The 10,609-nt window shown below is 31.5% G+C and overlaps 2 protein-coding genes across 4 annotated transcripts in view; one reads left to right on the top strand and one right to left on the bottom strand.

Annotated features, from left to right (window-relative positions):
* Positions 1 to 5,478, bottom strand: part of LOC112054178 (histone-lysine N-methyltransferase, H3 lysine-79 specific) — a 40,798-nt gene extending 35,320 nt beyond the window's left edge. Inside the window, exons 1-2 of one of the 2 annotated variants that reach the window (XM_052889599.1) lie at positions 5,248 to 5,478; positions 65 to 105 (exon numbers count right to left, since the gene is read on the bottom strand). In XM_052889599.1, coding sequence (XP_052745559.1) covers positions 65 to 105; positions 5,248 to 5,331 — 125 coding nt within the window. In that variant the 5' untranslated portion in view covers positions 5,332 to 5,478. The remainder of the gene's footprint in view (positions 1 to 64; positions 106 to 5,247) is intronic. The other variant, XM_024093865.2, reaches the window with a different exon arrangement.
* Positions 5,479 to 7,674: 2,196 nt separating this feature from the next.
* LOC112054176 (ankyrin repeat domain-containing protein 49) lies at positions 7,675 to 10,568 on the top strand. 2 transcript variants are annotated; one of them, XM_024093862.2, is made up of 4 exons: positions 7,675 to 7,831; positions 8,073 to 8,238; positions 9,072 to 9,377; positions 10,014 to 10,568. In XM_024093862.2, the coding sequence occupies exons 2-4, from the start codon at positions 8,082 to 8,084 to the stop codon at positions 10,256 to 10,258; spliced, it is 708 nt and encodes a 235-aa protein (XP_023949630.1). In that variant the 5' UTR covers positions 7,675 to 7,831; positions 8,073 to 8,081; the 3' UTR covers positions 10,259 to 10,568. The 2 variants fall into 2 exon arrangements, with proteins under 2 accessions (XP_023949630.1, XP_023949632.1); XM_024093864.2 differs by having other exon boundaries at positions 7,823 to 7,841.
* The last annotated feature ends 41 nt before the right edge of the window (positions 10,569 to 10,609 follow it).

The following is a 10,609-nucleotide window of genomic DNA, read 5'->3' on the forward strand; positions in this document are numbered from 1 at the left end:
CAATGTACTTTCACTGTATTCATTTTTTATTTGTGTATCATAAAATTGTATATTGTTTGCTTACCTTATTGTTTCTACAATTTCTAAAGCTCCATCGTGTTTGTCCTGTAACAAACAAAACAAATTGTTTTATATTTATTGTTTTACAGTCCATAGTTCAATAGTTGTAGTTTTAACCACCCAAAGCAAAGTTGCTAAACATATTTTTACAGCTAATTGAACCTGCAGTGCCTCTTGGTTTCATCTACACAGATTCCAATTCTGTAGGAATATCAGAATATAAACTAGCCCGAGTTAAGACATAAGCTACCTGCCAGTGATATTCCAGTCAAAATCAGACCCACTATGTCAGACATTAGTCAAGCTAGACACAAGAAAAAGTTTAAATTCTCATATCACTAATAATTTTATGATAACTAAGAAATTGATGGTAACTAATAAATTGATGACAACTAATAAAAACTAAAAAATTGATGATCACTAAATAATTGATGATAACTAATGAATTGATGATCACTAATTAATTGATGATAACTAATGAATTGATGATCACTAATAATAATTTGATGATAACTAATAAATAGATAATTACTTAAATAAATTAATGATCACTAATAAATTTATGATCACTAATAAATTAATGATCACTAATAAGTTGTTGATCACTAATAAATTAAAAATATATAATATGTTAATGATCGCTAATATATTAATGATCACTATTAAATTGATGATCACTAATAAATTAATGATCACTAATACATAGACAATCACTAATAAACATTTTTGCATTCGTTGGTAAGGTCTCGAGCTCCGTGAGGTTTATAGCAAAAAAATCAGGAAAAGGTAGGCGTAGGGTAGGGTAGGGTAGGGTAGGGGTAGGGTAGGGGTAGGGTAGGGGTAGGGTAGGGGTAGAGTTGGGTAGGGGTAGTTGAAAGTTTACATCGAGTTTCACGCGGACGAAGTCGCGGGCGTCGGCTAGTCACTTATAAATTAATGATCGTGTGAATTTAGGATGTTTTACTTTCCCAATGTAGCTGCCCTTAGGGGGTGAACTTTGGTAAATCTTTCTCGATGGACGCCTATATCATATTATATGTGTACCAAATTTCAATGCAAGTTTTGGGCTTGGTATAGATCAGTCAGTATCAGTTGAATTTTACACTATGGAGGTACTTGATAATCCATTTGTAAATCAGTACAAAATAATAAAAAGCCACAAGCCAATCACCATGCTTGCCTGTATACAGCTGGATTGCTTGTTTGCATGTGTTGTTCTGTTTAACCCCTGGAAAAGTGGTGTCTTATAAGTGTGACTGTTATGTGTCTGTCTGATTATGAGTAATTTGGATACAATATTTTTATTTGAAATCTGATTTTCCAGTGATGTTTTATGAAAATGAAGGCTAAAAGGATCAACAAAAAAAAGAGTGGGGTGTCAAAAGAAACGTGACATAAAGATCATTTTAACTAATTTTCATTACAGTTGTATGACTTAATCCACAAATTGATTTGTCAAGGCTATTAATTCGTCACTTTGAGACAATATTTCTTGTTCATTTTATATAATTAGCAGCTAATTACTTCTATTGTATTGTTACTAAATACTAACAGTTTAATTGCTGATATTTTAGTATGAGCTGTATTAAGAATTAGTGACAGTTTTCACATCTCATTATCGTACTGGTGGTTTTTGTTATTGTGTATAATATTAATTATCCAGCAAGGTAAAATGGATCTAAAACACCTCATTTTATAAATGCATTTTCAGTACCACTGTTTCTTAAAGTAAACAAATAATTTTTTAAGACAAGTGTTAAAAAGAAATAGTTAATATATTCCAAGCTATACACCTTCTATGAAATGTATTGTATTTGGATCAAGTGAACAGTCTCTTTTATATTTGATATTCAAATTGCATTGAAGTAAAATGCTACCACATGTTACTCTCCATAATAATTACTGTACAATGGTTATATAAATATTATACTGTCTGTCCAACAGTTGGCAAATAGGCATCTGTCTTGTGCAAAGTTGTCAAAGTACTTACTGGAGTGCACTTCATAGAAGCAAAAATGCACAGCTGTTGACTCTTTATGAAAATTATTAAGAGGGACTAACTGGCTTGTTGGTCAGGTCAGTCAGTTCGACTTTGGGGTCAGGGAAGACACCAAAGATTATGAGTTACTGCATTTTTATTTCTTCTAAGAATTTTTCAGCTAAAATTCTCCTCATTGTTATTATTAGCCTGTTGTAGTGGTTGTTAATGAATTCAAACAGACAATGTGCCTTTGTAATCAAAAATCGTTATTGGGATATCTCAAAATTAATAGTAGCATGTAAACCTTATAGATTTTTTAAATGCACACTTTTAAGCCATACTCGATGTGCAATATTTACCAACAAACAAATTCTAAAATCATCAATCAAATTTATTTTTATTAATTTAAGAACAAGTTACTTATAATTGAAAGTGTGAAATTACTAGCAAATTACATCTTTAATTTGTTTGTTATAGTATGGGTTAATTATAGTAACTACTTCTAATGATAAATTTTATTAATTATTTGATAAGTTGCCCTAAGTATAAGTATACAGAGCATTTGGGCTCATACTTGTTAGGGATACTAAGCATGTAAGGTATTCTTCCTTAAGTTTATCTGCCGGGCTTGAGTGAATCCCAAAATCTATAATGCTCAAATATAGATTCTTAGATGCAAAAATGCTCTGCCTACCCTGAGGATTCATTATTGGACGAGGAATATTCCAATTTGTATGAGTATAATGCCTACCCTTCTGCATACCACTGATTTCTATAAGAGAGCGAGAGAGTTTGAGTGAAATTGCCTATCATACAATGCTGGTCAAACAGCATTTTATAATTATATTGCATTTACTATGGGGTACAAAGATAGTAGCAAATACTTAAAATAAATAAAGCAAATTGGTGAGCTTAGAACAAACAATGATAAAATTCTTGAATTATAAATGACAAATGTCAGATGCATATGCAATAACACCAGCTTTCCAGCTCTATACTAAAGCCAAACTCAATGTGCAATGTTTATCGACAAACAAATGTCATGTCATATCTAATAAATTTTAAATTATGTATCATATTCTAAGCTTGGTACCAAATTTACTGGATTTATGACAGCAACAAGCAAAGAAAGGTCATTTTGAAAAAAAGAATTGTTTTTAAGGTTATGTAAAAAGTAATTTTGTTTCAAGTTTTATTATATTTTACTTATTTGTAAATTACTATTTTAGGTATTTAAAAATACCTAAAATTAATATTTCTTCATGTGCAATATTTAAATTATCTATATAAATGTGGAAGGTCATTCATAGCGAAATCTCAAAAACTATTTCAAGGTGAAATTTAGTAGAGAAGTAGTTTACTATTAGTAGATGTCCGCTAAGAACGGGTTTTGCATGAGGGTCGGATAAGGGAGGTCTAAGGGAGGATGAAGTTGTGGGTGTCCGCTATTCTATAATATAAATAAACTAATGTCTATAATGTTTTCTGGCTAGAAGGCTATAGTATCTACATAAATATTTTATAGAGGAAAGATTTAATTTTTTGTTTGTTTGATAGCTCCGAAACTATCAAACCAATATACTTTCAGTGTTGGGAAGCCATCCCAGGTGGTATAGGCTATATTTTATCCCTGTATTCCTACAAGAACAGGAACTACACAGGTTAAACCATATGGCATCTGATATGTTAAATAAAATGGTTACTCAATTATAAACATACTTGTAAATCTAGATTTAAATATATTTATACATTTAAAATGACTACAATACAAATCATGTTTTTTTTATAAAGGTGACAGACGCCTGAGACATAAGCCCGTAATTTGGGAAATCCTTTCTTAGCAAATAACTGTCATCATAACATTAGAGCTGTTTGTTGTCAGGTCTAACAATTTCCTTCTATGTATGTGAAGTGTATACAGATTAAAATACATGAAAAAACATCAGCCTATTTCAATGACTGACAGTCAGGGCCAGGCCTCCCCACTTAAGTGAGGGAATTTGCAGCTTAAAAATACTACACTGCTCCAATGTGAGTTGGTAAACTTTTAAAAAAATATTATTATAAAATTGGGTGACTTAAATAAGAATTAAAGTCTAAATTAGTTCAAGGTCATCTGATTATAGTCTGTATTATAGACTCATTTTTGTCATAATTTTCAATCAATCATATTAACACTTTTACTTCATCATCTTTAATACATATTGGTAAATATGGTTCCTAAAAAGTTGCACTGTGGGTAAGTTTAAGAAAAGTAAAGAATTAAATAAGCAATATTAAATGTACTTCATCATAACCTTATAATTGGTCTGCACCACACATATTATTATAATAAAAATACATCCAAAAGCAACAGGTAAAAGTTATGTAAACACAAAGCTATAACTTATCATCATTTTATTATCATCTATATGATATGTACATAAACATCTGTCAAAATTATTATCAATAAATTATACACTAATGACAACACTCCTTGTAATTTAAATTTATCACCTGAACTTATAGAAAATATTCAGGGTTAATGTACTATTATATATTGGTATTAGATAAAGACACAAAATGTAAGTAGATAATATAGTACAAAAAATAAATCAATCAAATAGATTTAACCTCAATATCCAAATAATAATGTCACTATGAAAGCACACATAGGCAAATGGCTTTGTTTACATAAAATTAATCTTTGTAAAAATAAAAACAAAACATGGTTTTATATTTAGAAAATGAATAACTGTAATGAAGAATCATTCATTTTAGTTTCTAAATATTGTTTCCAATACGCCAAATGTAAATAAAAGAGGACGGTTAAAGACTACGCAAGAGTGTGTACATATCTAAAAAAAGCCGACACCTTGACAAAACACGAGGTCAATACACTCCACAATACATGGTCCATGTGATGGGCAACATAATGAGATATAGATAACCATTATTGCATATTGAGAACTATACGATTATCGTCAATAGCAAGAAATAAGGAAACAAATTTAGGCTTTACGCGAAGTAAATGCCTATACATGCATAATAGATATTCGAGTCAAACTATGCTGCATGACAGTATTTCTATTCAGATTTTAACTCCAGAGTTGAGGACACGACTAAAGCTTTTACGAAGATTGTTTCCACTATTTGCGTATGTAACTTGTATTAGGACAACCTTGTTTATGTTTTACAGTATAACAATGTATGATAATATTTCTTACCGAGCCATGACCCGATGTGAGGGGCCATGTATAAACAACAGGTTCCGCGCCTGCAGGGGAGTGCAAGCGTAAATCCAAAGCCATGATAAGATAACCGCTGCATTAATGCACACTCTCTTCACTTATACACTAAATTTATCACTATAAACAATTGATATTAACATAATTTCACTGCACTTTCACACACACACACTCTGAACTAGGCTGGGCGCCATGTTGAAAATAATACCAATCAAATCATGGCCGACTGTAGTGTTGTCACTTTTCAAAAAAAATAAATAAAAAGGGATGATAAAAATTCAAAATAGTAATCGGTAAATCATTAACAATATTTTTAGTGTTTTTTTATTTTAAACAACGGCTGAACATCAAACAATTTCGAAGGTCATTCTACAGAATAACAAGGCATTTAAAATTAATATTCCGAAGCCTCATAGGTTGAAAGTATTTTACATCTGCTATTAATTCTTTCACATCACAATAAACAAATATAAAATATAGTAAAGGCCATACTCAATGTGCACTGTTTATCAACAAACAAATTAAAAATGAAGGTAGAAAATGCATATCATTTCCTCATTAATATTTTAAGTGATGTATTCTTTTTTTATAAAATGTTATTCAAAATATTTTACTACATCTAACTAGCGGACGCCCGCGAATCGTCCGCTTATTAATCTTATTTTTAAAGTTCAGCCAAATCTGGTATGTAGTTGTGGCGTTCAAGAGTAACAAACATCTATACAAACTTTCGCGTTTCTATTATTAGTTAGATAGGATTGTTATAAGTTTATAAATCAAATTTTAAACAAGTTTATTTATAATTATTATTAGGTGTGAAATGACTAGCGATTATACCCTCATTTTAATTATGAAATAAATATAAATGGCATCAAAAAAGAATCTTATAAAAATATACTACTTTTTGCAACTCAGTTTTTCAACCATAAAAAGGACCTTTTTCTTTGGTTATTACGTCATTATCTAACACCAGTGGCCATATCTATATTAAAAATCTCTTGTATTTTAAATAACATAGATTAACTTGAAAATCACTGTAAACAATGCCATTGGATAAAATATGTATTACTTGTGAGATACATTGTATTTTCATGCGATGGCCAAGCTATTGTTATGATTAATTATTATTATTAGACATTATTAGTGTTCTTTCTTTCATGGCGATTTCGGGAAATTTAGTCTACTTAAAATTTTTGCAGGATTTGGTACAACTTCATAAGACGTGTCCCATTCCGCTCTTTCATTCCGTAGACCATGTACCATTGAACATAATTATATCTAAGTACCTTTTTACACCTTCGATTCCATTATATTATTATACATAATATACAGGAACACTGATTTACTCACTGCAAATGTAACTTTGTAATCCTATATAATTATATGGAATTACAATGTTTATATGCAGTTAGTGTATCCACAAAACTGGACCGAAATTGCAAAATTTCCCCCTAATTTATACACTAAACACCGCGTCTATATATTATTGCCTACTTGGTTACCGAAACCAAAGACTTTTGGTTTCATCCACAACGAAGATAGGGGTCGCAAAAGGCTTGAACTGCTTCTAGAAAAATATAGTACGGGTGTGCTGCTTTTTTGTTCGACTTGGCGGGGGCTCTTACTTAGCCCAAAAGAAAGCGAATAGCTTGTGTAATGGGTACTAAGATAGCGGATTTTATTTTAGACACTGGAAAATACCCATGCTCATCACACAATTAATATTTTCCAGTTGTGGAAAACAAACCTACGGTCGTGGATGCAGAAAGCACCCACTGCGTCGTGCGTCCGTCAAAAATTTGTTTGTTGGTAAATATTGCACATCGAATACGGTTTTAGTATAGAGCAATAAATTTAGAATACTTTCAAACGATAGATATATTTAAGTATCGTAAATAATATTGAACTTTTGTAGTATTTGACATACATCAAATTTTATCAATCATTCTCTACTGCAATAAAATGCGTAGTATTTTGATGAAATGACAATCTTGAAATAGTTTGAAGGTGCTGCCAGGTTTTCAAGTCAGTACAGTACCCAAAAAAAGCAAATACCTGGCCGCGTAAATACACATCCCTAGTCCTACTTGCTTTTTAATAACTTCGCTTCGCTTCGCGGGTCCAGATTATAGTCTTTTCGTGAATATATTTTTTTTTTATTATACTTGCTTTACATTCATGCCAAACTGCCACGAAACTTGAATGTTGACAGATTCACGGTCGGAGTTCGGACTATTTTAGTATTTTAGTCGATTGTTACCGGCCATTTAGCGGCAATAGGATTTTTTAAAGTAGGTCACACCGTCATAGACAAATAGTGGCAACTAAACACAGAGTAGAGTTAAAGTACAGCAAATAAAACAACAGATTAAGGTTTGTCGATTGTGATTAAGGGTATCTATGCCAAGATCTATTCTCTATTACGTTCATTAATCATTTGTCGTCTGTGCTCTATTGTATTTATTATTCTGTGTGTACTTCATACTGAATTACTGAATATCAATAAAAAAATAAAAATTAAAATCAAGGAAAAAAGGAAACCAAGGGATTTGCATAAAAATAAGTATGTATGAGTAGGAAATAAATAATACTATTAATTTTCACTGAAACAGAAAAGAGAATTTTTATCTAGTGCGGTTTTAAAATATTTTGAAATAATTTAATTTATCATTTGATGTATAATGTTTTTTTACCGTTTTTGCCTCCTAATATATATATATTGACTTCAAGAACAAGAGGAGGTTTTCAATTTGGCGGTTTTTTTATTAATACATATTAATACACACTACATATTTTTTTTTCAGATCAAAATCATGTCTGATTCGGAAGAGGAAGAAGTCAAATTAAAGGATTTTAATGAAATATCTGATGAAATAGAGCGATGCAAGAAAAATCCAGAAACATCTGGCATGTTTGTATCTGGTTGGGATGATGCAGATCAGGATGTTGATGCTGTAAAAAATCCAAAGGGTGAGGAATTTGAGATGTCTAGTACTATAATATCTTTCTATGTGCCTAATCATCAAACTTTCCTGTTCGCTATTCCAGCACCTTAGGACGTCAACATCTGTTGCCTATTGGATGACAATTCCCATACACGAGGTACTATTTGCCTGTGAGTTGTTACAAACATGTCAAAATTAAGCTGAATATTAGCTACACCTAGATATTGTGCTGCTGGCAATATTTTAGTAGATGTGTTACAGAGAAATAACCCTTTATGCATTGTTTTGTTTTATCTCTAAGGGATTAGGCAGCATTTGCTATGAAAACTCCCAGGACACAAGGAGCATCAATTAATGTCATATTTAAAACTAATTAAATTAAAACCATTAACAAACTATATAGGCATCTTACTTTCCTCATAAATCTCTCCATCAACTGGTGAAAACCTCATGAAACCTTATTCAGTAGTCTTAGTGTACATTTACATTTTTTATCATCATTTACAACCTATATTACTATAGCTATAGTATATAGCTCACTACTGAGCACCAGTCTTCTCGTAGAATGAGAGGGGTTAGGCCACCACGCCCAATGCAGATTGGCAGACTTCACACACAGGGAATTAAGATAATTCTCAGATACGCAAGTTTCCTCACAATGTTTTTCCTGCACTTTTTTGAGACAAGTGATATTTAATTTCTTAAAATGCCCATAACAGAAAAGTTGGAGGATCATGCCCCAAACCGGATTCAAACCTACCCCCTCCCAATCGAAGGCTGAGGTCATATGGCTATCACATCTCTGCTTTGTTTTAATATACATAAATATTGTTAGTGAATGCTTATCCTTTATTTTAGAGAATCCAATTGATCATGTTTTGTGGGCAGCTGAAAATGGAGAGCTTGAATCTTTGAAAGAACTTGTAACAAAACAACCAGGGCTTGTTCATGCCAGGGACTCTGATGGTTACACACCCTTACACAGAGCTGCTTACAGTAACCACATAAATATAATCTCATATTTACTAAGTGTTGGGGCAAACATTAGTGCCAAAACAGAACTCGGGTGGACACCTTTGCATTCTGCCTGTAATTGGAATAATTATGCCTCTGTTGCAAGACTTTTAGCAGCTGGAGCTGATCCTACTGCTTTATCAGATGGAGGTTGGTATTGTTTATTATAGTTAATTTTATAATGTATATTTTCATGACATTTGCTTGTGTATTTACAGCACACTTGTATTTATTATTAATTATTTTTAATGTAGTAGTTACATCAATTACCTAGAATAGCTTAATGGATTTGGATTTTAGAGGTACTGTTCTCTGGAAATGTATTTAAAAAAAAAAAAACATTTTTGCATTTTAATTTTAGGCGTTGGAAATAGACCTTCATTTAATTTCATACCATATTGGAATGCTTTTTTAAAGTTCCTTATAAACTTTCGTGTAAATGAGCGCTAAGTATTCTATCCGTCCCCCAGGACTAAGCTACCTCTCCACCTTTCAGCCAAATCGGTCCAACCATTCTTGAGTTATAAATAGTGTAACATAACACTATACAATAGTGTAACATAACACTATACAATAGTGGAACATAATACTATACAATAGTGTAACAAATTTATCAATGAGCATTAGTGGTTTTAATGGCATTAATAAAAAGGAAATTGTGCAGATTATTTAAATAATATTTTTTTATCAAACTGTTTGTCAGCTTAAATGTCCATATCCCCTATGATATTATATGAAAATAAGTCTACAATAAGTGTATTATGATGTAATGATATCTATTTTCAGAACAAACTCCTATGCATTTAGCAGCCGCTATGAGTCATTGCAAATCTACATTGCTTATTTTGCTTCTTAGAGAAGATCTTGTGGACACGGCCAGGAGACCTAATAATTCTGAAGAAACTCCTGAACAATTGGCTCGAGGTCATGGTATCTATGCCACTCTATTTGATATGGTTATACCATCAGCATCCCATATCAGATCATTGTCATTCACTTGCAATCCATATGTAAGAGCACAGAATGATTGAAATTGGCAGAGTTTAATAAATTTGTATTTAAGTTCAAAGTACAGTCATATGGATGGGATATATAAAAAACTAATAGACGCCCCGCGTTTTAACATAACACTCACAAATAACGTGACTTTCTAGTGTTAAATACATTTTCAAAATTGGTTCAGTAGATCCAGAGATTACTCCCTAGGCCCCTACAACAACAAACTTTACCTCTTTAAAATATTAGTATAGATGTAGGTTAATTAATCTTAAGTTAAAATTAAAACACATATATTCAAAATATAAATTATATTATCACAATAAATAATTCAAGCTCTCAAAACTTGTTTCTTATTGGCACCTCAAATAAGTAAATAAACATGT

The sequence above is a fragment of the Bicyclus anynana genome, chromosome 1 (assembly GCF_947172395.1).
Source record: "Bicyclus anynana chromosome 1, ilBicAnyn1.1, whole genome shotgun sequence".
NCBI classification, from domain to species: domain Eukaryota; kingdom Metazoa; phylum Arthropoda; class Insecta; order Lepidoptera; family Nymphalidae; genus Bicyclus; species Bicyclus anynana.

Bases quoted from the DNA above. Each gene is read 5' to 3' on its own strand.
- LOC112054176 (XM_024093862.2), top strand. From the start codon at position 8,082: ATGTCTGATTCGGAAGAGGAAGAAGTCAAATTAAAGGATTTTAATGAA. The intron at 8,239-9,071 runs GTGAGGAATTTG...CCTTTATTTTAG, and splicing joins TGCTGTAAAAAATCCAAAGG to AGAATCCAATTGATCATGTT. The intron at 9,378-10,013 runs GTTGGTATTGTT...ATCTATTTTCAG, and splicing joins TACTGCTTTATCAGATGGAG to AACAAACTCCTATGCATTTA.